Genomic DNA, 24,209 nt, shown 5'->3' with positions numbered 1-24,209 from the left:
TATTTAATATAAATTTCATAAGCTTCTATAAACATTGCTAGAGGCCTATAGCCCTCTAGACCCCCTGCTTTTTAGCCTATAGCGCTCCAACATTTACCCAGCCCCCACACATCCGCATCTAGCGATAGTTCTGTCGAGCCACAGAGCCACAACGCCAAGTTACACTAATGCGAGATAATGCACGATAATGCACGTCGAACTGTAGCATCCAATCGCTCCTCTGAGAACTCTGGAGGATTGACCTTATAAATGAAACGAAGCGTTCCTTCTTCGCTTCCTCAATGTACATTGTACATCTCAGAGACTCATCAATTGAAGCTTCGCTTCAATAAAAAGATTTATGGGGCCGTCCTCCGGCACTTTGCCATCAGCGCCACCCAGAGCGTCACCCACCTGCAGGAGAAAGTTTCCAAAAGACGGAATCTCATTCTTCATGTGGTTGCAAAGTCCAGGCCAATCGCTTTGCGGCAAACAAGAATTAGGTTGTTCAGTTTCGACACGGCAACAGGAGAGCAACCCGCCTTTGTGTGTGGTAATTGCCTTGGTGGTGCCCTGGGTCGCTGTCATGACAAGACAACTAACTCGGGCTCGTCGAATTCGAAGACGGTCCCAAGGTTGAGATACGATGAACGGCTCGGTGCGGCATTTTCAGGGTTTAAAGATAACCTGCGTCCCGGAGATGCAAGCTGTGATGCACGACGGAACTCGCACGACTGGCCAAACGGTTGGTTGACCCACCGACTCGGTGACGCGCTGAGACATTGCCCGGGGACTACATGAGACAGCTTCAGCTGTGAAATGATTGTCCCCTTATTCACGCATCGAACCGACTGCCTCTAGTTAATACTATTTGCTTGGTACAAAGTTAGAGTGTTCATGTTCTCGAAGCTGACCCATCCCAATGAGCGCGAGGGGCATCATCATTCATTCGAACCCCTCTCCATGGTCGACGCGCGGAAAAGCCGTCAACAAGCGGCACGGCTATGGGCCCCGGCCGTATTGACTGTTGGATCCCCGAATCCCGAGATTCTTGTTGGCCAATCGGTTCTGGCAGAAGCCCAACTCGCCCTGCCTCTCCATGTCTCACACTTCACTTCGTTAGTGCCATGCCCCCCCGCATTTGGCAGGGCTGCCGTGACGAACATGCAGTGAACCCCCTGCGGGTCTGGACCTGAGACGGTGACACAAGAGTAACACAACGACCCAGAGGGGTGGCTCGGTGGTTGCCAGAGCATTCGTTGGGACCCTGCGCGGTGTTGACAGTCATCCCGGCGTGCGTGGTGTTGCCTGGGATTCACGTTGAATGATACGCCCTGTTCTCTCAGGAAGCGTGACGAATTGGAATCTCTCGGCGTCAAGCCCGAAAGATTGATTGCCAAGCTTGACGCCCGCTCACCACGCATAAAATTCATGTGGTCACCTGAGGAGTGGAAAGTTGTCCCCACCTTGGAACATGAAAACCAACCTGCCAACTCAACCACAGCGGCAAAAGCTGTGCCAGATCGGGAAGGGAGGGGCGCCCGCTTCATCCTCTCGTTCGAGTCGTCGGCTTTGGGGACCGATGTCGGCCGTGTGCGAAATCGAAAAGCCTCAATGCCAATGGGTGTGTGTCTGAGTTGATGCGTGCTCGCGTGTCACTTGCACGGGTTTTTCGGCATCCCCCGCTGTCTTAAGGATATATTCAAAAAGGAGAACATAAATCTATCTTTAGATATAAAATCACCGAGAAAATAAGGGGTAGCAATGACCTTGTTCTAGTCGTTCGAGATGTAAACATTGATGCGCGAGAGCCCAAAGAGGACCGCCTTCCATGTGTCGTCCGGCCTACTACTCAGGCTTCTTCCCGTAAACCACACGCCTAAACAAACGCAATGATCAGCTCCTGCCCAACATCCCAAATTCAGGGGGCAACTTACACCGGCCAGTACGCATGTATGTCCCGATTCTTTGCCTCTTTTCGAACTTGACTCAAGAGCACCTCGATTTCGATGACAGGCCAGCCCAGGACATTGGTGAACAACATGAGGCTAACAGCCTGGATGCCGGAAAGCACGTTGAAATAGTTCCATTCACCTGGGGAGCCGCGGATCAGTACACACGTTATCCAAAACGAAGCGCGGGGTCCTGTTACCGAGCTCTTTATATCTGGCGTCTCTCGGCCAGGGGTTCAACGGCCACTTGAACTCAATCTCGGTAACGTCCTCAAATCCAGCTTCTCTTAGTTGCCTTTCATAGTGCTTCGCGGATTCCAAGCTGCGGCCGAGCTTATCAGATGCCTGGACTAGGAGTTGATTCCACTTCAGTAGCGCAGAATCCTCCTTCAGGGTCCCATCATCACTCTGGAGAGGATTGATCGAGTCGCATAGTTCGATGTAGCCTCCAGGGTTGAGGTTGCTATACATGGTTAATCCCATACACAGCGGGGCTGGAGGACTGTGAAATGCTCACTCAAAGGCTTGGGCCATCAACCTGGGCCAGTCTTTGATGGAGCCTGTGAGCATACGCCCATAGATGAAGTCGAATTTGGTGTGATAGTTCCAGTCACTTTCCAGGTCGTCGATGAAGAACTCGGCATTTGGTGGGACACTGGCGTTCAATCAGTATACCACCAGGGAGTGTGGTGCGGGATACTCACCAATCCGGCTGGATAGGGCTCAGATCGATGCCGGCAACCTGACAAGAGTCAACAATACCGTCATCTTTATTAATCCTTATCAATAGAAAAGAGGACATACGGAGGTTTCGGGGTGCTCGTCGGCTAGTAATAGTGAGTAACGTGATCTCACTCTCACAGCTGACATCCCAGGACATACCGAAATCTACGGCCCAGATGCCCGTCCCGGTACCGAGGTCAAGGACCCGGCTCAAGGGTTTTCCATTCCCAGCCGGGCAGACGTACAGTCGGTTGTCCTGCATGCGTACGCACATGTGATGTTGAAGGTCTGGCGGTCAGTCGGGTCTGGGATCCAGTGGCAGAGTCCAATGTCTTACCTAGCCGTTCATTCTCTGGCTGCACTTTCCTGTCAGCAAGCTAACAGTTGCGCATCAATGAATATCATACCTCATCGTTCGGCATAAAGTACGCGGCCTCTGGAGAAGGTGCGTTAGACAACATGCCATCTCCGCTTAATCGGAGGCTCGGGGCGAGCAGTGCTCACCTTCTGCTCGGTATGCGTGATATGTACGGCCATTCTCCTCTCGGAACTTGAAGATGCTGGACATGACCGATGTTGTGTCGCTAAGGCCCCCGCGCTAGATGCTCAGCTTGTGAGCGGCCGATCTCATTTATGAACCGCGATCACCATTAGCAGGACCTACCGAGCCCATGGCAGAGTCGCCGTCATCACCATCGTCATCAGCAACAAAGTCCGGCTGTGTTTATAAATTAGCCTTGAAATTCTCCTCCGTTCAACATGCACACGGCCCGGAACGCACATCAACCTCCAGATGTCCAGTCCCGGCGACCGGCCCCAGAGCCGACGCGGGAGGGCTCGCCGGGTTTGACCCGCCCGATGGCCCGGGCGGCGATTTCGGGGATGCGGTGCCCCGGCGCGGACTGGAGTCGCCGGTTTTCGAAGCGGTGTCGGCCATGGTGGCGTCGTGGATGGGTTTTGACAGATTACAGGTCTCCACCCAGAGAACGTTTACATCGAGGAAAGAGAGGTTCTCAATTGCGATGAACCCGCGCGGAAGAAGTGGACTAAATTCCAAGTTTGGTGGGTGCGGGGGTTCTGATGCAGCACTTCGGTCGCCTCCATCCTTCCCCGAAGCCTGCTGGCGTGTTGAGACCCCGGTAACCGTACTTCTTGTGCCAATGGTACCGTTTCATCCCCTGCTGGTCGGTTGCAAGCGACGATGGGGAGTGGGGGAGGGAGACAGTGATCTGAGCAGAGAGTTTGTATGAGGAGAGAAATTCAGGTGTTCTGATCCTTCTCCTCAGCTTCCGGCTATAGCGAAGGTGAGGCGGCAATCTTTTGGGGATTGCCTCATGTTTGGCGCACTTAAAGCCCGCATGAGAGGGTCGAGAGTCGAGGTGAGAGTGAGGGGCACTCCGTTGCATCCCTACCGGGGTTTCATTTGCGTCTTCACGTCACTTCCGTTCCCTTTGTCAAGTGCCTGCCACGCCTGCCTTGGAAAGAGCAACCCTCGTCTTTTTTTTGCCTCCGAGTTCGCATCCCCCAATGAAACCGCATGGCATAAAATTCAATCGGGAATTCACACACACATGGTTAATGGTCATCTTCGTAACCACAAAACAAGGGAATCGGGCCTCGACTGTTCATGTGTGATCAAGCCAGTCCCATCATCAACCAATTTCATCGTGGTTAGCTTTGCAACATCAGTAGGACACACCAAAAAGAGCAGACACTCCCCAGAGCTCGTTTCCTTTCGGATGGGGACGCTGGGTGCCCAGGAGTCAACCAGCCCATGACCGAGTGGCACTTTCCGAGGGGACGGAACCGCACGTTCTTGTGCATGAGCCCACCCTCCAACGAACCGAACCCAACGAATAAGCGCCCCCCGAGTCCGGACCCCGCGAAGGGCAACGTCTTTCCCACCCCGACCAGCCAGAGCAGACGACTCGAAAATCCGAGTCTGCAGGTCGACTGAATCGGCATTGTCCTTTCCTCACTCGACACGATAAGTGGGCATTTTCCAAGGTTGCCAGCCTTCAGTGGGCTTGAAGAAGTGGGGACCGGGCCATCCGCTGCGCGACTCGACTTCGGCGGCGAGTTGGAAATCGAAAAGCTGGGAGTCGGGCAACGGAAATCGAACGTGGTCCAAGGCGAGGCAGGCCTAACTGCCACCTGGGACAGCCGACAAGAGAACGATTCGTGCGGACGAGTCCCGGACTTTTAATATCTTCGAGGCTGGGTCTTCCTTGGTGGGGACATCGGTGCGGGTGGGAGAGCGCCAATTCATGGGGCGAGGATCTGGCCCGAGAAAAAGAGTCCAGGTGACCTGGTTCAGCCCAGAAGCAGAGCTGGGGTGAGGTGGCAGCACCTGGCTATTTGACCCTGTGCAGACCCCTGGGGGCTAGCGGCGGTCTGCGGGCCCCTCCCACTTCGGACGGCATTAACATTACATAAAACCCTCCATTTTTTCCTTTTCTTGACACATCCTCGACCTGTCGTCAGCCGTCCGCTTATCTCTGACCCTCCCAGAGTCACTCTCGACAATCTGGTTTTGACACACAGAATCTGGGGAACCGCCTCGATCCTCCAAGCCTGCCCTACCTTATCGCCGGGACTGACCACAGACCCGGTCCCAGACTGCCGGATCCCGCAATCGCAAACATTCCCCCAGATGACGCACTGATTGGTGCCATTCACTCCCCGGTCCTGAGATCAAGCACACCCCGGGCGGTGCGTGTCTTCGGATATTTTCTGGGGTTGCGTGGGATACAGCAGCAGGCCGCTGCCGTCGTTGCTTGTCGCCCGAACTAGAGGTTCAGGTGGTTGCAGCCCCCGGCATTCGCATCGCACCGCTGACGCTGCCCCGCACAAAGGCGGACGCCCTCTGTGGTCAGCGTAGCGCAGTGTGGTAGCCATTAGGATAGCTGTTGGCGCCAGAAACTTAGAAGTGCCCCGGGCCGTACCAGAAAGCCCCTTTTTGCAAGAAGCCCCAGACGCAACGCTCTTGCTTTCCCCCAGACGGTCAAGGATATGTCCGATAAGATGTCCGTCGACAAAAAAGATCCGTCCAAGGAGGATAGCGAAGAATCAATGGGGTCAAGCCCAGAGGGAGAGGCCCCCGCTGCGCCTCCGCAGCAACAGGCTGAAAATCAACAACCGAAACGAAAAGGGGGTCGCAAGCCGGTACGTCAACAACAGGATTGCGCGCAGGTGCCCCGCCCTCTCCTTGGCTTGCCTCTGGGCAGAGCCAAGGGTCGGCGTCACATCTCGTCGTCATCCCGAGAGCTCGTAGGCTGGGGCCGTACGTGCACACATGCTAATGTAATCGATAGATCTACGCGACGTCTGAGGAGAGGAAGCAAAGAAACCGCCAAGCACAAGCGGCCTTTCGTGAGCGCCGGACCGAGTACATCAAACAACTCGAGGAGGCGATCCGAACCCATGAGCAAAACCTAGCCAACCTCCAAGCTGCTCACCGGCATGCCGCCGATGAGTGTCTCATGCTGCGTTACAAGAACTCGTTGTTAGAACGCGTCCTCTTGGAGAAAGGTATAATTAGACACCTGCTCGGCTTCGGGGTTCACAAATCCCTTGAAAAAGGCGTACTTGCTCTCTCTTCTCCCACATTGCTGACGCGTGGAACCTCGCAGGCATCGATGTACAGGCTGAGCTTCGTGCAAAAACTGGCAGCCCAAATCTTGGCCCGACTCATGTACCCCAAAACCTGGTGCAGCCACCGCCGATTCAGCGGGCCATTCTAAACAGACATCACGCTCGGCGATCGACTTCGGGTATTGCGCCGAAACTCGAGCCTGGGATTCCCGTCTCTCCGCTACCACCACCGATGCACTCCCACCAGTCGGCCATGTCCCCCAAGAACCAACATACCCCGTCGTCTCATTCGGCCTCCCCGACCGGAACGGCGGCTTTCGGTTCCCAGCATGCCGCGTCTCCCGCTGCATCTGAGCACTTGAACGGTCAAGGTCGGCCGTCGATGCCACCTGTGGCGGGGATGAAAGCAACACCGCCTCACTTGGCACCTCTTCATGGCCTACCAGGGCATCGACAGGTGCAAATCCCCGGTCTCCCGCCGGGGACTAATCACGTCCGGGGTGTCAGTGTCACCGGGACGGCGGCTCCGTTCTACCCGACGCCTTCATTTCAAAACCACATTGAGCAGCTCGGCAAGTTGTCTCGTTCTCTTTTCCCCTCCCTGCCCTTTCCAATAGAACTCTGTCGTCCTAGGTTTTAATACGTCAGATACAGAACAGGAATACGATGCTGCTGCCGACATGATGGACGACGGTGGCGAGGCCCCGGATACACCAAGCGGGCCTGGCCCTTATCCCGGTCCATCTTATGCCGGCGAGCCACAACCAATGTCCCTCTCGTCCCCAGTTACGACCGGACCGCCTGGAAGTCAGCCCATCGCCGGACAGTCACCGATTGAAAATGCCACTCATACGCAACATCCAACTTACCCCTCGATGACACAACTACTGGATCCGGGTTACGACTTCGACCCCTTTGGGCTAAGCGCGAGCATGGCCTTTCCCACACAATTCTCGTTCGATACCAGCAACATGCGGTAAAATATGAGTCGATCGACTCTGCGACCGATGGACCTGTTGACGACACTGCTCAAGGTGCCACCAAAGGCTTCCCTATGAGCACCGGGACGCAACGCTCCAAGTATCGAGACCGTCCCTGGCTGCCAGAGCGCCAGAGCGCGCACCAGGAGCAACCCGAGGCGATTCACGGAGGGATAAAAGAAAAGCAAAAAGAGGGCCCGGAGGTCCGATGGCACCCTCACCCGCCCCTGCGGCCACAAGTTCTAGAGAGGCGAACAAAAGTTTTTGAGATACCCCACGAGCAATTTTGCTTTGGGCAGCGAGACCGGGTTGCGAGAAAACGATATCCATCCCCGCTCATTTCCAGCGGGCGGGCAGCAACATAGGTTTAGATCTGTTTCACAGTCACGCTGATCATGATGGATTCTAAAAAACAACATAATACCCGATCGTGGAGGTGGCGTTACAGTTGGGAATTCTGCTCATTGCCAGGCGTTTTGCTGAGGATATACTTCGGGCGCCATAAAAGTTTTGCTCTTTAATTAGGCGGTGGTATAGGTGTGGATAAGTCAAAAAGAAGGAGGTTGAGGGCGCCACGCTCGCCAGGGATGTTCTCGTGCGGAATAAGGAGGATGCCTCTTGAGCGGGCCATAACAGAATGGTGATGTCAGGGGGTCGGGATCGGTTGCCATGGAGACCCGTCAAACCACCCGCTCGATGGCCAGTTGCGGCATGATAAACCCGCAAACCTCTTGAGTATGAAGCAAAGCCTATCTCCGATACTAGAACAATAGCTTATGAAGCTTCTCTCTGCAATTGGTGACGCTCTTCTCATGCCATTACATACTTTATGTCGCTTTAAGGGGCCGTTGTATTCATGACCCTTGTTTTGATCGGATTAGAAAATGACCTTTTGAGACTGGAAATAATGTAGAGACGAAAGAAAAGGGTGTATACCGTTGCCCGACGAGACTCCGGGTTCGAAATACACTACCTACTTGGTATTTGTACTGAAGAAGTGCGACACCACAAGTCCACGTCGGACATCAAGTTTCGGGATGGCGAGTCTTTGTTCATTGGGAACCTATGAAGCCACAAATACTGGGTAGGCGTGCATCATACCCACCGAGGACATCTTTGCCGATATCAAATAATTCCGTGGGGGTTAGGCAGGCATTCCCGAATACAAAGCACTGTCATTGACGAATGGTCAAACAAAGGGTGCATTCCATTGCTGGAAGGTGACTCGCGACAGCGATCGTATTCGCTGGCCAGGGGCTGCACCAGTTGTTTACTCCAACCCCGAATCCTTCCAATAACAAAATGTAGACAGCGGATATCATGAAACGTTTGGCGATTGACCTGTAATCCTAGAAAGGATCTTGTAACTTTTTTGTTTCTATCTGTTTTGATGCGACGGCGCGAATAGAGCGGCAATCGTGACAAAATGGCGGACTTACCCCTCACTTGCTTGATTGTAATGCAACGCTTTGCCGCTTCCAAGGACAGAAGCAAGTCGAAGCCCTAACAAAAAGGAACCCCGCGCACTGAATTTTCAAAAAGGAAAAACGTCGGCTTGCGTTCCTGGAATGTGGTGGCGGGGCAGAAAGCGGTCCGTGCAGCAGCTTTCCCCGGCGAATTGCCCAAGCAGTGTAGCAGAGAGCTCCAATTCTTTGCCATTGTCATGACCCAGGCGAGGAAACTGAAAATTCCGCCGTGGACCAGCACCGGAAACAAACAAGCGCACTGAACCAGGGCTCGTCCTGCGAGGTGCTCGTTTCACCCACCATTTCTCCTCCATCTCTCTCCATCCGGAGCTTGTGGTCTTCTAAATTTTATACGCCTTGAAGGGCGATAAACCACAGCGGCAAGATGTCTGTCGCTACTAAGGTGCGTTATGCTTTTTGATTGAGGGGAAGAGAGAGCTCTCCCCCCTCCCCGCGTTTTCCCACCAGTTTCGCCGCAGGCCTTGCTTCCATCGGCCAATCGTGCATTCATCATGACTTTGCTAGCTATCAGCAACTCGAGCTTTGCGATCTCGAATAGCGAAACTGACTTGATTATTTACAGAACCTTTACGACCTCCTCGGTTGGTTACCCCCCACTCGCCGACTGACGAACCATCCCGAGCTCGGCCGCGCGCTCTGACGCAACCACAACGCCCCGATGCTAACACCAAGCCGTAGGTAACGACATCGAGGGAGACGAGCCTCCCGCTCCGCCCCTGAAGCCCGCCGAGAAGACTTCGACCCACACGGTCAAGCGTAACACCGATGGCCTAGCTCCCTCCAAGGGTCCGGTCACCACTGGCAACCGTCGGGGCGGCGCTAATGTCGGCGGTAACGAGGCTGGTGTGTAACCCCTCGAATCCCGGGCTCCGCCTTCCCCCCTCCCCTTTTTACTAACGGCGAGAGTAGCCTTCCGCGACCGTGGCGCTGGCCGGGACTCCAACCGTGGTAAGACCACGGACGAAGCGCCGCGTGGCGGACGTCGTGGCGGCTTCCGTGGTAAGTTACAACCTGCCGAGGAGATATCAATATCTAGGCTGGCGCAGTTGACCTAACGTTGAGTTCGTAGGTCGTGGCGGTAGACGCGAGGAGGGTGACCGTCACCCCTTCAGAGGCGCTCTTCAGTAAGCCTATCATGCATCACCCCCCACTCTTCTGCGCCGTCGTTAACACCCTTTGCAGTAGCAACTCCGAGAAGCAGGCTGCCCAGTCTTGGGGCGCCAACGAAGGCGAGGCTGAGCTGAAGGACGAGCAAGCGGCCGCCGAGATTGCCCAGTCTGAGCAGAAGGCTGAGGGTGAGGCTGCTGTCGAGGGCGAGGCTAAGGAGGAAGAGCCCGAGGAGAAGCACATCACCTACGACCAGTACCTCGTCCAGCAGGCCGAGAAGAAGGCTGCTCTTGAGGCCGAGCTGCAGGTCCGCAAGCCGAACGAGGGCATCAAGGACGACAAGTGGAAGGATTTTGCCCCTCTTGCGAAGGACGAGGAGGAGGAGCTCTTCCCCGCCTCCGGCGGCAAGGCCAAGCGCGAGCGTGAGCGCAAGACCAAGCAATTCGTCGAGCTTGAGAACCGCTACATTGAGCCTGAGCGCACCCGGGGCGGCCGCGGTGGCCGTGGCGGCGACCGCGGTGACCGTGGCGACCGTGGCGCCCGTGGTGACCGTGGTGATCGTGGTGATCGTGGCGATCGTGGCGGTCGCGGCCGTGGCGATGGTGCCCGTGGCCGTGGCCGTGGCGCTCCCCGCGGCGGCGAGTCCCGCGGTGAGTTCCGTGGTGGCCGTGGTGGCGGCCGTGGCCAGGAGAACAAGCCGATCAACACGAACGACGAGGATGCCTTCCCCAGCCTGGGCGGCAAGTAAACTCGTCCATATTGGGCCACTCCCCGGGAACTTGACAGACTCTTATTCCCCGAGTTTGCGGATTCAACGGGGCAATGAAGGACAGCGGGAAAGGAGGGCATGGGCATGTCCGTCGACTACAACGTGGTTAAACCTGGGGGTGAACATCCCGCCTCAATGAAAGGCAAAGCAAATGGTTCCTCGATACTTTCCCCCAAACAACGAAAGTTTCTTTTTCTCTTTTAAACGAACGCCGGCCCTCGGGGTTGCCTTGATACTTGCATGGACATGTGTATTCGGAAAATGGTTGGCCGTTTGGACCAAAAATGGAAATTCGCGCAGCTTCGCCATTGCTGTACTAGTAGAGTCGGTTGATTTATGTGTTCCTCTCTTCGCATGGCTTATATCTGGTAGTGACATGTGCGGCAGCCACTGGACATGAAACATGGAACTTTAACGAGATGTAGAGATAGGTGGTGCGTGGTGATAATGTGATGACTACCGGTTTGGAGAGGGGAATCCCCCTTGAGTTTTCTTTACACTCCCTGACGCCTGGGGCTTTGGTTGTACAAGTGATCATGTCAATCTCACTGGATATGCCGTACGTACCTCGATACTTCCATGGACTTCTGCGACGCGGTCAACACTGGCGTACCGTGCAAAATAATGGATCCCTTCCTTGTTTCCGTGCTGTCGTGTCCCCCTGAACGATGTTTGTTGACTTGGCATGGCCCGAGCAACGACTTCTCAGGTCAGGGGTATGGTAGGCACCTTGCAGAGCGGCCACATAGTAGAAAGGGGCATTTATGTTGTCCGATAGGGGCGACGGGCTGGTTCGCGATTGTCAACAAGCAGCATAGACGCTGGCAAACTGTAGTATTTACACGTCTCCAACATACATCCGCGTCTATAAGGGATGAACTTCATCCCCTTCTGCTTCCAATAACATCGGATTATGTTGGCTCAGATTTGAACCCTTACTTGGGAGTTGATCAGCTCCGTTTCCGTCCTTTGCTTCGTAAACAAACTGAGCCCGCTCCCTTTTAAGCTCACTACGATGAGAAGCAGTAATAGTTCAACAGGTTGACCGGGCGAGCTCGTAGCGTTTCTGGGGCAGAGCACGGCCTAGGAGCTTATATTCCACAAGCCAACCCGCAACTGACCATTCGGCTCGTTAGCTGTTATCAAAACTGAGTCGTGTGATGGAAGTTGTGTTTATTTTAACTTAAAATATCCCGTCTCAGGTTTGAAGGGTGTTGGTCAAAGCAAGTGCGGCCTCCTGGCGCCGGCCGCTCGGCCAACGTCGATGACGATACTGGCAAGCAATAGCACCCCGTTAAACACAGCCATCAAGTAGAACGGCGCCCCCGTAGACCAAGTGTCAAACAAATACCCTCCCAGTTTGGTCAACAGCAAGATTGCCGCGCCCCCAAACCACGAATACACCCCAGCCACCGACCCCTTCAACCTCACCCTCGAAACCGTATCCTCCGGCAACGCAGTCGAGTTCTCCAGCAATGGCGCGGTATCACCCTCGCCGTCCGCGCTCTGGATAAGGGTCTCCTGGTCGCCATCCGGCCGCGCCAGCACATTGACAACCTCCACCTTCAACACCCCGCGGCCGAGTGATCCCAGACTGCACACGATCGCCCCGATCTGGCTGATCCCCATCAGGGCGGCGAGCAGAAACACCACGGGGCTCCCACCGCGCCCCTTGACATCCTTATACTCGGGACTCTCGAGCATCGGAAACGCCACGTACCCGACAATCCCGAGCACAGCGGACACCACGACAGGCCAGTTGACGCGGGCGCGGCGGCTGGCCAAATAACCAAACAGGGGCGCGCAGACGAGGCCGACGAGCTGGGCGACGCCGGCGAGGATGGAGGAGAGCACGTAGGCCTGGCGGCACTCCTTCTTGAGCTCGGGCGAGGGGTCGGTGGGCGAGCCCTGGCAGAAGCCGCGGCTGAAGAAGTAGGTGTTGACGAAGAGCGGCAGGAACAGCGAGATGGCGACGGTGGACGCCCGCGCCACGAACCCGCCCAGGTAGCCGAGCGCGATGTCGTAGTCGGTCAGGCCGAGCTGGAGGGCCCGTTTGAGGAGGTGGTGGTAGGGGAGGATGTTCTGGGGAGGGAAAGGGGTGTTAGTTGGCTGGGTGAGGGGTGAAGGGTATCATGTCGCTGTAAGGGAGGGGAGGGTCGTTTCCTTACGTTTCTGGGGGTGGTGGATGAGTTGGAGCCGGTACTTTGGCGGCTTGAACCCCTCCAGCCGAGAAGCGTTCGGAAACCTTTGCCTTCTTCGCCTCTTAGGCCGCGTAGCCCGAAGAACACAAAGATGGCGACCAAAAAGGAGATGGTGCCGACAATATAAAAGCTGTCCTTGATTGCGTCGGCGAATGTTACGCCGTCAACGTGACTGAAGCGGGCCGGCAAGGGAAGGAAGAGCACGAGCGCAACCAAGGCGCCGCAACCGGTGAAGAGGCCAACGTATCCAGCGAGTGCGGATGACTTTCCCTTGCTTTCCGAGCCCTTGAATGGTTCTTCCTCGTCCGCGGGGTCGCTGCCGCTGCGAAAGCGTTCAGGGGTGATGGTCACTTCGGAGTCGACAGACAGGGTAACGCTTGGTCTTCCGCTTGGCGGGGCTGGTTCGTCTGTGGTTTCTGCGGCCGGCCCGGTCTCGTCGGTCAATGATGGGAGGATAGCGGTCACCATGGTGGTTCTGAATAGCATACGTGCATATGTTAGCATACTGTTCCTTCTCCCAGTCTCTCAATCACTTACACAGCCGCGGCGCCCACGGCAAAGAATATCCTAGCTAGCAACAACTGCGGATAGACATTGCGCGCCTGGACAAATAGAAACAGAGACAGGCCAATTATGGCATATCCAAGCACGGCGACATAGCGCACGCCGCTCCGGTCGGAGACCAGTCCCCAGATGGGACACGCGATGAGGACGACGATCTCATCGACGAAGCCCAGGGTGCCCACGATGTCGCCCACGCCATCCTTGATGCCAATGAGGTCGGTGATCACAAACGAAACACTGCTATTGAGAAACACGAGGAACGAGATGCTGAAAAGAGAGATGCCCAGCAGGTAGCTCAGGGCTTGGAGGGGAGTTGTTGACGTCGAGAAGGGCAACCGCCGAAGCAGTCCCTGGCTGAACGACATTGTCAGCGAGAGGGGCGGCTTAGCAGCCCAAATGCACTTTGTGTGATAAAATTCAGTATCCCTGCGGTACTACGTCCATCGCGTGAGACGGTCGTTCTCTCGGTCGTGTTGAAGTTTGGTGAGCGCGTTTGCAGGACGGAAGATGCGACTCCGGTTACGCACGCCGAGCTTCCAATCCATGGAGATTCCGTCCCGTCCGGCTGTAAGCGGGGCAACCCGGTCGTCCCCTGTTACCCGCTGCAAAGAGGCTAGGATGCCCCGCAGTCCGCTATCAGGAACCCTGAACCCCACCGACGCCGGAGCCGATTTTAGGGCCACCAGCGCCACCATCTCGGCAAGCCCATTTGACCGCTTTCCTAGAATCGTTTTGCGACATCCGGGCGAGTAGATCACGAGCGCAGTTGTGGAAAGCTAGCGGCTAGAGACGGGCGGTTGGTTCCGGGCGACCAGAGGTGCATTGTGTTAACATTCATTGCTCATACCATACTTCATTTTCGTTGTTCTTCCTTATCTGATACCCTTCATTCTTTCGTCGCCCTCTTTCTGCACCACACCTCCCAAGGGCCCAAGGACAACCGCCAACATGTCTGCTTCCCTCCCAGGCAGCCGGGCTCTCCCGGAGTCACAGTATGACCTTAGCACTTACTGGGGGCGTGTCAGGCATACTATGGGAATCACAGATCCGAGGTGAGAACGCTCAATGGGTGGAGGGGTTGTTGGGGATGGGAGATGCGCCGGGTGCGTACTCTCCTACTTGGTACGCTGTCACTGCGCAACTGCGGATGGAGGTTGTTATCGACACCAATTGGGGACGGCAGCAGCCTATGTAACTCACGGACAAGTGCTGACCTGAATATCCTTTGTCTAGTACCCTCCTCGTCGGTAGCGCCGGCCTCGAACAAGCCAAGAATGCCCTGGTCGCATACAAGCAAGGCCATGTACACTCGATGACTCCCGAGCTATGGCGGGCCAAGAAGATTGTCGACTCGACGCTTCACCCAGACACGGGTGAAGCCGTTTTTCTGCCCTTCCGCATGTCATGCTTCGTGCTCTCCAACTTGGTTGTCACAGCAGGCATGCTGACCCCAGGCCTCGGCGTACGCCCTCTCCCCCTCCCCTCCCTCTCCCTCTCCCTGCCCGGTCTTTTCTCTGACGTTCCGTGTCCAACAGAACCGCGGGACAATAGCCTGGCAAGTGGCCAACCAGTCCCTCAACGTCGCCATCAACTATTCCAACTCGAACAAGTCGTCGCCGCTGTCCTGGTCCAAGATCGCCCAGTCCTACTTCCTCGCCGTGACCGCCTCCTGCTCCGTCGCCGTCGGTCTCAACAGCCTGGTCCCGCGCCTCAAGAGCCTCTCGCCCTCCACCCGCCTCATCCTCAGCCGCCTGGTGCCCTTCGCCGCGGTCGCCAGCGCCGGCGCCCTCAACGTCTTCCTCATGCGCGGCGAGGAGATGCGCACGGGCATCGACGTGTTCCCGGCCAAGGCCAAGAGCAAGACCGCAGAGAATCCAAGCCCGGCCGCAGCACTGGAGAAGGCGCCGCAAGCCGACGACGAGAGTAGCGAGGCGAGCCTGGGCAAGAGCAAGAAGGCGGCGACGCTAGCGGTAGCAGAAACAGCCGCCAGCCGCGTGTTCAACAGCTCGCCCATCATGGTGCTGCCGCCGCTGCTGCTGGTGCGCCTGCAGCGCGGCGCCTGGCTGCGCAAGAACCCGCGCTGGACCACCCCCGTCAACCTCGGCCTGATCCTGCTCACCAGCTACGCGGCCCTGCCCCTCGCCCTCGCGGCGTTCCCCCAGCGCCAGCGCCTCAGGGCGGAGAGCTTGGAGGAGGAGTTCCATGGGAGGGGGGGCGAGGGCGGGTTGGTGGAGTTTAATAGGGGGATTTAAGAAGCCATATGATTTGGGGTTGGGGTTGGTCGGGTTGGTGGGTTGGGTTTGGGGTACTGGCGGGTGGGGAGGGGGTCACGAGGACTTGGTTTCAATCTTGATGGAACGCTGTTCTGTAGCTTTGCATAGCGTGCTGCATGGCATATAGCCTGGAGTCTGAGCTGGGATGTTTTGACTTTTCGACATTTACACAGTAGACACCTACTGGAGGAGAAGAAGAGATGAAATGCTAAGACGCGGGGACACCTCAGCGCCACCACGCCACTTCCAACCCTCGGCTTCAAACCGTACCGCGTTCCCAGTAATTTACGGGCAGCCACTTCCCGAGTGATAAACACTGGCGAGAATACATAGTACTTGCAGATCGTCAGACCATCGATTTGAGGCGAGTTTGCGAGAGCTAAGCGGGGTTCTTTATGCGGCAAAGGGGCCCAGAGGCTCAATGCCAAGGATCGGGTCGGGTGTAAGACGAGCCCAGACAGGATGCGCAGGCGAAGTGTCAAAAGGGGGGGGCTCCGAAGGCTAGAATCTCGGCCATGGGGAAACACTCTTCGCCTCGATCTGAACTCCCTCACTCCCAACTTGAGGCATCGAGGCTCCTCGCCGCCCCCTATTATCGCGGGTAGGAACGCACAAAGAGCCCCATCCCCAACCTGACGTAGGAGCGTAAGCTAGCGGGCCGCATCTGAAGATGGCACGAGAGACGTCGCTCGCTTCCGGCACTCCTACTGGCTGGGGAAAGCGTTGTGTGACGGGAAGAATCGAACGCGACCCGGGACAAGGTCGTGGTTGGTGCCACTCGTGGTTCCTTTTAGGGACGGCGCTGCCCCGCAGGTGCCTTTCCGGTCACATTTGCTGCTTGCTGGAGCCGTGACCCCCGCAGAAGGTCGCTCGCTGCCAGGTCGGGCTCTTCGGTTTCCGTCACTCCCTAGGTTGTTGTCGGATGCAGGTGCCGGCAGGAGGATGAAGTCATTTTCCACACACCATCTACAAGTAATGGATTGGTGAGGGAGGCTCGGACGCAAGTTTTTGTTTGAGGTTTTGATGGAAACTGAAGAGCCTGTTTTGTGCTGAGTGTGTTACCTCCGGAATCGTTCCGAATACACTCTCGCCTCGCGGCCAGTTCGGTTTCTGTCCGGGGGTGAATGGTCCATGTTTTGGTCGCTGCTGCCGGGCGGGTTTGCCGACAAAAATCGACCCCTGCCATGGCGCGCCTGAGGGATGAGGCCGAAGACTCGAGGGCTGAACTGTTGAGAAGCGCGTTGCTTCCTTCCCATCGTCGATCGCCGTGCCTCAGGTTGCTTCTGGGTGCCAAACCAGGGAGGAACCCCTGGCAGCAGCTCGCAGTGTGTTGCTGGGAAACGCGCTAACACCTGCTTCGGGAGTTCCAGCGCGCTTCGCCTGGATAATAGCGGATTCCTAAAGGAAGATCACTTCGGGACATGATACAGGAGCAGCCGCTGATGGGACATTCTCCCCATATTCCTTGCGGATATTAATTAGCAAATTCCCCTTGTTTAGTGTCTCGGCTCGGTCTTGTTTCCTCTCTCCTGACGGCCCCTCATTCTCCTTTCCGGGAGCTCTGCATGGCCGGCCCTTCCAGTCAGAGTCGAGAGTAGCCCGAGATGTTTCTTCCATGCAAGACCTGGGAGCAAGCCCGGTTGCAGCGTGGGCAGGGACCACGAGCCGCAGCACGCTCGCTGGATGGCTCTCGGGGGGCTTTAAAAGCTGACTCGTCAGTCGATGTATTTCGCCGAATTCCCGCGCTTGTTTTAGCCCGCCGAAGGATGAGAGTCAACCTGCCCTGGGACCTTGATTGCATGGTGGGACGTCGGATCTCTCCTCCTCGCTGACCAACCTAGGTATGTAGGCACCTAACACGGCTCGCATGCTCGATGTTCAGTCCGACCTGCATGTAGAGCACCCCCAATCGCTTTGTCGGCGACGCCACGCTCCTCGAGCGGGCAATGACAGGCTGTTTTTACGAAGCGGAGTTCGAGTACTGACTTACAATGACAGCCTAGATAGGACAGGGGTTCAAGCTGACCATGTCGCATCGCACGTTAGTCGGCGATGCACAGGAGCCCCCACCCGGCGAAAGGCCCACCACCTCGCGATCTTCCAGTGGCGTTCTTGTGCTGGAATGTTCAAAGGCGGCGCTGTTGCGGGCCTGCCAGACGGGGGAGTGGCCCCTGGGAGGGAATGAACCGCTGTCGCGCAAAGACTCGGACAGTGCACTCGAGGAGCGGGCTGGGGTCGGGAAGGCACGAAACTTGTCTCTTTCGCACTGTGCAATAATCTCACAGAAAGGTGGCTGCCGCCAGCAATGAGCCGAAAGCACGGTGCCGACTTTCTTGTTTGGCCACGGAGCCCACACATGAGGGCGCAAGCCGTGACTTGGCGGAAGCCACGGCCACCCTCGGCGGCTTCCATTTGCCATTCACTGCCAGAGGCATTTCGATCCAAAGTTTGATCGATTGCGCTCTCCCAGGAAAGCCCTTTCATGCGCTGGGATTTTGTGAAAACCGTGATTTGGATTCGGCGGTGTGTAGATTACTGAGAGATTCGCAAAGGAAGAGTTTCAATGCGTGCGCGCCCTTGCGGCTGGCAAAACCCGACTCCTGTAACGGCGTTGCCGAGCGAAACGTGCATGCTCAGTAGGGCAATCAACCGTCCCTCGGCCACAGCGGAAATCCGGTTCTCTTTTTGCCAGGTCCTTGTTGAACGAGTGGGCTCTGCCACGCACAACCAGTGTCGCAACCCGGGCCACACTAACCACTGAGGGTTCGGGTCCTTGCCCGCCTCCCTCTCGCCGTCGAGTGAATCTGGATCTGACCGAGCTCCATGTCGTGACATGGTCCGGTCTGCTTCATTTTACTTCAGGCCTGGGCACACCCGGGAACAATAACTGTTTCGACACTCGACACACACGATACACGCCAGAAGGAACAAATGCCGACTCGGCCGGCAACAAAGTCTCGTTAGCGACCTGAATTGAACATCACGCCCGGTGTTCCTGCTTTAGCGGGACAACAACTGCAAAGCCCCCCCGGGCGCCGTCATTCACCAGTCAGATTCCCGTCGCTGGGGCCAAGTCGTCGACTAACCAGCGACCACTTCCGCCATTTCTCCCACCAACTTGGAAGCTTTCGTCTCCCCTTCTACATTCTCACTAACCAGATCTCCTGGTCCCCACGCCCATTTTCCGTCGCGGCCAGCGACAGAGCGACCATGTCGACGCCGACAACTGCGACGGCAACGTTGCCGCACTACAGCCCGCACCATTTCCGATACCCCCATCATCAACATCCGCACCAGTCGTATGCCCAAGCGAACTCCTCATCATTTCGCCCGCCAGCCCCAATCCTCCCCCCCGCCAGCCGACTCGCGTACCCATCTCCGGGCTACTCGTCTGCCGCAAGTCACTCGTCGGGGAATGGAGTAGCCACCGTGCCGTCGGGCCACGCGAGAGTCGCTCCGCACGAACCAGCGGATGGGACATCTCGACTCGATCACCTCTACACAAACATGCCCGCAGCTCCGCAGGCTCAGCCCTTGGCCGAGTCGCAACCTCCCCGTAAGAAACGCCGGTCGAGGGAACCGGACTGGAAGACCTTCTACAAGAACGGCCTGCCCAAAGAGATCATCGTTATCGATGACACCCCTGAGCCCGAGCGTGCGAATGCCTCGGCCACCCTCGCGAACGGTCGCTCACATGTCGTTACGAATGGCGGTGCGCCCGGATCCTCGGCCAAAAAAAGGAAACGGGACGACGAGCCCACGCCGTACGATCCTGTTCACCACAGCGCCGCTCTCGGCTCTCACACCCCGAGCAAGTCCACTGCCGCGAGCGACCGGACAAACTCTGCGATTCACACGACGGCGGCCACATCACTCGGGTCGCTCTCATCAAATGGCCAGTACGAGTACGATACACAGCCCGGCCATAAACGGAAGAGAACAACCCGCCAGCAGATTGCAAACGAAGCGAGGCGTCGCGAGGCTGCGATATATACCGATGCCCTCGCCCACTACCGGCCGCCCCCCTATCCCCCCAAGAAGGCGCGCGATGTGCACATCAAAGTTGTGGCCGACGTGAGTAGTCTGCTTCCCCGATGCCCGTAGAGGCGGCTAACAAGTTATCCAGCCGCCGCACAGCAAGAACATCCGTGTCGATGACGACGACGGTCATTACATCGTCGTCCCCGACAACGACCTCACCGAAAGATGTAGGTGGTCGTTTCATCACTCACGAATGTTCTAGGACTGACGGATTTCGCCTGCAGATCAAATGGTCAAGCTTCTCGGCCAAGGCACGTTCGGCAAGGTCGTGCAGGCAAGGGACAAGGTGTCCGAGAAACTCGTCGCCATCAAGATCATCCGTTCTGTGCAAAAGTACCGCGAAGCGAGTAAGATTGAACTTCGCGTCTTGGAGACTCTCAGAGCCAATGACGAGGAGAACCGGAACCGCTGCATTCACTTCCGAGACTGCTTCGACTACCGCGGGCATATTTGCATCGTCATGGATCTCCTCGGCCAGAGCGTGTTCGACTTTCTCAAGAGCAACAGTTTCGTGCCTTTCCCGAACAGCCAAATCCAGAACTTCGCCCGCCAGCTTCTGACCAGCGTTGCCTGTAAGGAGCCCCGTCCGAAACGGTCTAAGGGAGGGACGCGCGCTGACTCGAAGTAGTTCTCCATGACCTCAACCTGATCCACACAGATCTGAAGCCGGAGAACATCCTGCTGTGCCACAACGAGTACCAGACGTTTACGTACAATAGGAAAATACCGTCGGCTAGTACCAACAACAGCAACCGCCAGGCTAGCCAAAGGAAAGTGCTGCTGGACACGGAGATTCGGCTGATCGATTTCGGCTCGGCGACCTTCCAGGACGAATATCACTCGTCAGTGGTGTCGACCCGCCACTACCGAGCGCCCGAAATCATTCTCGGTCTTGGGTGGTCGTATCCTTGCGACATTTGGAGTATCGGGTGTATACTGGTCGAGTTCTTCACCGGCGATGCCCTCTTCCAGACGCACGATAATCTCGAGCATCTGGCTATGATGGAAGCAGTCGTCGACGCCAGGGTCGATTCGTCTCTCGTCCAGCAGGTGAACAGGATGACGAGGAACGGCGGGAACCCCGCCTCCAAGTGCGTACCAACGCTTCACGGCCCGATCAGAGCAAGGGAGCTAACGGATGGTAGATACTTCAAGCGTCTCAAGCTCGACTACCCTATGCCTGATACGACGCGAGCATCACGAAGATTTGTCAAGGCTATGAAAAAGCTCCCGGTAAGCGTTGTTATATTAGTTACCATGACAGACGACTGACCAGTTCCCAGGAAATCATTCCCTCAAACACCAAATTCCTGCAACAGTTCCTAGATCTCCTCCAGAAGATCTTTGTCTACGACCCCGCGCAACGCATCACCGCGAAGCAGGCTTTGCAACATCCCTGGTTCCGCGAAGTTGCGCATCCTGACGACGGGACCGAAGCGGCGCGCATCCGCGCCGACAAATTGAGGATGCGCGAACGAGAGCTGTCCGGGGCCAGCCATGGCCCCGTAGAGGAGCGATCGGTGAGGAGGTGATGGGCAAAAGCGAGGGGCGTTGGTTTTTGCGCAACAGAACACCGTCCGGTAACGGCAGAGCGGGGAGTTTCACGAAGGCATGTCTCCCACAATTTCGGTATATGATATTATTCCTCTTTATATGGATCGGCCACCTGCATCTTATCTTGTTGGTCTGGCGGCGGCCGTGATATCGGAGGAGATAGGAAAGGGCTTTTCGGCATGTTATACTTCTCCACCACATCCCGCTTTTCGTTGGCGGGTCATCATAATGAATCAGGGGATGATGGGCGTTGATTCGTGGTTCAGAGGAACGTGGCTCTCATACCCGGCGTTCTTGAGCAGGAAGGGGAGGTCGGACTTATATAGGGGTGAAACTCCACACTGCTTCCAATACCAAGTGCGATATTGTTTGTTCCCTGAATCGAGCCATGGGATGGGAATTTTCCCAGTTCGAAGAGCCGTACAACAGGAGGTGGATGTCGAGTCTGGATATGGTCTGTCGATATGGTGTGTCTCATCCCCCTCAGACTTGGTTGTATTTATCGCTAACCTGTGCAGGTCTGACGAAAAACGGACTGTCATCCACGGCCTCTGTCCAAGCCATACCTACACAGCGCTTGCTGGCTGTTCATCCTCCCTTGAACAGGGAACGTTTAATCACCAATGGGGGGGCCGGCATGTTCAAACCAAAAAGCTCCTGTTTGAAGTGAACACGAACAATAAAACGCCAACAACATGGACGTAAGTTCTTTGTGTTAGGGGAGTATATTATGACACTCCCCCCATCTAGCCTACCTCGACACCCCTACAAACATTTTGAAGGCTGACTGTCGTTTAGAGAGCGAGTGTTCCAAGGTTCCACAGTCCCTGAAGGTTTTATATTGTCATAACGAACCGAAAAGGACCGACACGGAACCAAGTCACTCGGTCTCGTTCAGTTATTCAACACTCTCACTCTCCAAACGACACGCACACGGCCGTCACCCCACGACAAGACAACGATACCACACACACAGCAGCAGCACCATGTCCTCCACCACCAAAACCATCGACGACCCCGCCGACCACGACTACGACCCGCTCTGCAACATCGGCCACCGAACCCTCCACCAAGCCGCCAACCTCCTCTTCTTCGCCTCCGCGCCCCCCCAACCACCCCCGACCTCCTCCACCTCCTCCTCCATCCAACCCTCCACCTCCGCCTACGGCCCGCCGGCCCTCTCCTCCCCAACAACCACCACCACCCCCAACACCCTCAAACCCATCCTCAAAGCCGCCACCACCGCCGCCCTCCCCGCCGCCTGGCTGTCCGCCCAGCGCGACGCCGTCGCCGCCCTCGCCGCGTCCCAGTTACCCGCCGACTGCCCGCTGCTCTCGCGCCAGCACCCGGCCGCCCGCGGCGTCGTGCGCGCCCTGCGCTGTCTGGGCGCCCTGCCCCGCCGCGGCGGCGGGCTGCTGTGCAGCGCGCATGCCGGGTTGGATGGGGAGCTGGTGGGCGCGCTGTTGGGGTTGGTGAAGGTGGAGGTGGGGGTCAGGTGTGATGTGGTTAGGGGGTGGGTGAGGTTGATGGGGGGGCGTGGCGGGGAGGGGGGTGGGGATGGGGATGGGGATGGGTATGGGGCGGTTGGGAGGAGGATGAGGTGGTTGGTGCAGGTGTTGAGTGGGGTGGGGAGTCTGTTTCTTTCGGGGGCGGATTTTGAGAGGTATTATGGCGAGGGGGTTAGGCAGGAGTGTCGGTTTGAGAGGGTCGAGAGTGGCTGTCCGGCGTGTGTGTTGGCGGTGGTGGGGGGAAGGCAGGAGGTGTTGATGGCGTTGAGGGCGAATATGAGGGCGAGGGGGAAGGAGGAGGAGCCGAGGTTGTTGGGGCTCGTGGAGGCGTGGATGCCGCTGTTTGGGTGGCATGAGCAGCGCGAGATGAGGGCGCAGAGTGACGCGCTGGCTGCGGAGATTAAGGAGGTGAGGCGTTGGATGCATGACCGGAAGGTCAGGAAGAGGATGGAAAGGGGGGAGGATCCCGAGGGGGGACGGAGCAAACACCGCGGCAAACTACCGGCGGGGACTAAGATGGCGGATGGTGTGCCTATGCCGCATTTTAGGCTGCCGACCGCCGGGCAGCAACAACAACAACAACATCATGGTAGCAAACACCGCGGTGGACTACCGGAGGAAACAAGGACTGTGGAGGGTGTACCTAAGATTCGCGTTAACGTGCCGAACGGCAACCGCCAGAATGATGGTGTGGTATACCAAGCCCCAGGCCCTGTAGATGGGCCGGGGAGTGCAGTGCATCTCGAACCCGCGTCGAACGGCGCGGTCCGGCAAGAGGAAATTTGGTCCTCCGTCGTCTCGACCCTAGCCCCTTCTTCCTATGCCGCTTCTTCTTATTCCTCTTCTTCCGTTTGTTTGACTCCTTCCTCTTATGGGACTCATCTGCCCCATCCCTCTTCTAAACCTTACCTCACCCCCTCCATGTCCAACCCCTTTGCCTTTTCCTCTTCTTCTACCCTTCCGACTCATACCTCTTCCACCACTGCCACCGTTGCCTCCAAGCCCAAAGTCGATTTGACCGACAACTACATCCCTCCTAGCAACAACTCGTATGATGGCCCCCCGCAAGGCGGTTTCCGCCCGCAGCGGCCTGACGGAGACAGGACGGCGAGGGGGACTGCCAACAAGTCCCCCCGCAAGAAACAGACGGGGCCGGGTGGCCCTGGCCATCAATCGACTGGGACAACTTGGAGTGGGCTCTATAAGCGTTGATGTCGCTGGCTGGTTGGTGTCGAGAGATATCATCTAGGTGTAAGTAAAAGAAAACAAGAAGCATGGGGATCAAAAGCTATTCGACAAATATTCGGAGTCCAATATGAAAGGAATTATTGTAGTGATCTTTGTAGTGGTCGTTTGGAACAGGAAATAAATTGCCACTTTCCATTCATACCGTCCTTCCAATAGTTCCCATCCTTACTTCGGTTCCTAGTTACTTTGTACGTGGTGAGAAATATTAGCATCATCTTGCCGTTGGCGG

General features: G+C 56.7%; 9 protein-coding genes across 9 annotated transcripts; 6 read left to right on the top strand and 3 right to left on the bottom strand.

The window, feature by feature from the left end:
* Positions 1 to 869: 869 nt before the first annotated feature.
* B0H64DRAFT_395367 (uncharacterized protein) lies at positions 870 to 1,719 on the bottom strand. Its single transcript, XM_062803767.1, has 2 exons — positions 1,144 to 1,719; positions 870 to 1,088 (listed from the first exon to the last, which is right to left on the bottom strand). The coding sequence occupies exons 1-2, from the start codon at positions 1,527 to 1,529 to the stop codon at positions 875 to 877; spliced, it is 600 nt and encodes a 199-aa protein (XP_062658986.1). The 5' UTR covers positions 1,530 to 1,719; the 3' UTR covers positions 870 to 874.
* On the bottom strand, positions 1,678 to 3,789 carry B0H64DRAFT_146458 (S-adenosyl-L-methionine-dependent methyltransferase). Its single transcript, XM_062798362.1, has 12 exons — positions 3,436 to 3,789; positions 3,319 to 3,372; positions 3,159 to 3,252; positions 3,062 to 3,090; positions 2,992 to 3,010; positions 2,814 to 2,942; positions 2,736 to 2,758; positions 2,636 to 2,673; positions 2,449 to 2,586; positions 2,132 to 2,394; positions 1,917 to 2,073; positions 1,678 to 1,858 (listed from the first exon to the last, which is right to left on the bottom strand). Exons 1-12 carry the CDS (start codon positions 3,589 to 3,591, stop codon positions 1,828 to 1,830), a joined length of 1,131 nt encoding a protein of 376 aa, XP_062658985.1. The 5' UTR covers positions 3,592 to 3,789; the 3' UTR covers positions 1,678 to 1,827.
* Positions 3,790 to 5,678: 1,889 nt separating this feature from the next.
* On the top strand, positions 5,679 to 7,228 carry B0H64DRAFT_321967 (uncharacterized protein; the record flags this gene model as incomplete). Its single annotated transcript, XM_062800541.1, has 4 exons — positions 5,679 to 5,819; positions 5,969 to 6,185; positions 6,287 to 6,832; positions 6,903 to 7,228. 4 exons carry the CDS (start codon positions 5,679 to 5,681, stop codon positions 7,226 to 7,228), a joined length of 1,230 nt encoding a protein of 409 aa, XP_062658984.1.
* Positions 7,229 to 9,206: 1,978 nt separating this feature from the next.
* B0H64DRAFT_459726 (uncharacterized protein) lies at positions 9,207 to 10,801 on the top strand (the record flags this gene model as incomplete). The annotated part of the gene is made up of 5 exons (XM_062807450.1): positions 9,207 to 9,300; positions 9,394 to 9,558; positions 9,625 to 9,714; positions 9,785 to 9,839; positions 9,898 to 10,801. The coding sequence occupies 5 exons, from the start codon at positions 9,207 to 9,209 to the stop codon at positions 10,568 to 10,570; spliced, it is 1,077 nt and encodes a 358-aa protein (XP_062658983.1). The 3' UTR covers positions 10,571 to 10,801.
* Positions 10,802 to 11,557: 756 nt separating this feature from the next.
* On the bottom strand, positions 11,558 to 13,850 carry B0H64DRAFT_395346 (uncharacterized protein). The gene is made up of 3 exons (XM_062803766.1): positions 13,330 to 13,850; positions 12,760 to 13,267; positions 11,558 to 12,673 (listed from the first exon to the last, which is right to left on the bottom strand). Exons 1-3 carry the CDS (start codon positions 13,719 to 13,721, stop codon positions 11,810 to 11,812), a joined length of 1,764 nt encoding a protein of 587 aa, XP_062658982.1. The 5' UTR covers positions 13,722 to 13,850; the 3' UTR covers positions 11,558 to 11,809.
* Positions 13,851 to 14,024: 174 nt separating this feature from the next.
* On the top strand, positions 14,025 to 15,649 carry B0H64DRAFT_395343 (Tricarboxylate/iron carrier). The gene is made up of 3 exons (XM_062803765.1): positions 14,025 to 14,408; positions 14,590 to 14,818; positions 14,892 to 15,649. The coding sequence occupies exons 1-3, from the start codon at positions 14,305 to 14,307 to the stop codon at positions 15,606 to 15,608; spliced, it is 1,050 nt and encodes a 349-aa protein (XP_062658981.1). The 5' UTR covers positions 14,025 to 14,304; the 3' UTR covers positions 15,609 to 15,649.
* Positions 15,650 to 18,839: 3,190 nt separating this feature from the next.
* On the top strand, positions 18,840 to 21,202 carry B0H64DRAFT_441861 (kinase-like domain-containing protein; the record flags this gene model as incomplete). The annotated part of the gene is made up of 6 exons (XM_062806598.1): positions 18,840 to 19,703; positions 19,756 to 19,837; positions 19,895 to 20,242; positions 20,299 to 20,761; positions 20,816 to 20,903; positions 20,954 to 21,202. The coding sequence occupies 6 exons, from the start codon at positions 18,840 to 18,842 to the stop codon at positions 21,200 to 21,202; spliced, it is 2,094 nt and encodes a 697-aa protein (XP_062658980.1).
* Positions 21,113 to 22,230, top strand: B0H64DRAFT_146220 (uncharacterized protein). Its single transcript, XM_062798361.1, has 3 exons — positions 21,113 to 21,691; positions 21,743 to 21,925; positions 22,023 to 22,230. The coding sequence occupies exons 1-3, from the start codon at positions 21,282 to 21,284 to the stop codon at positions 22,072 to 22,074; spliced, it is 645 nt and encodes a 214-aa protein (XP_062658979.1). The 5' UTR covers positions 21,113 to 21,281; the 3' UTR covers positions 22,075 to 22,230.
* Positions 22,231 to 22,774: 544 nt separating this feature from the next.
* On the top strand, positions 22,775 to 24,119 carry B0H64DRAFT_395329 (uncharacterized protein). Its single transcript, XM_062803764.1, has one exon. The coding sequence runs from the start codon at positions 22,820 to 22,822 to the stop codon at positions 23,942 to 23,944; it is 1,125 nt and encodes a 374-aa protein (XP_062658978.1). The 5' UTR covers positions 22,775 to 22,819; the 3' UTR covers positions 23,945 to 24,119.
* Positions 24,120 to 24,209: the final 90 nt, after the last annotated feature.

Source organism: Chaetomium fimeti, assembly GCF_033439085.1.
Source record: "Chaetomium fimeti strain CBS 168.71 chromosome Unknown B0H64scaffold_4, whole genome shotgun sequence".
Classification (NCBI taxonomy): Eukaryota; Fungi; Ascomycota; class Sordariomycetes; order Sordariales; family Chaetomiaceae; genus Chaetomium; species Chaetomium fimeti.
Note: the sequence above shows the minus strand (reverse complement) of the source record. Positions and strands in the feature narration are given on the sequence as shown.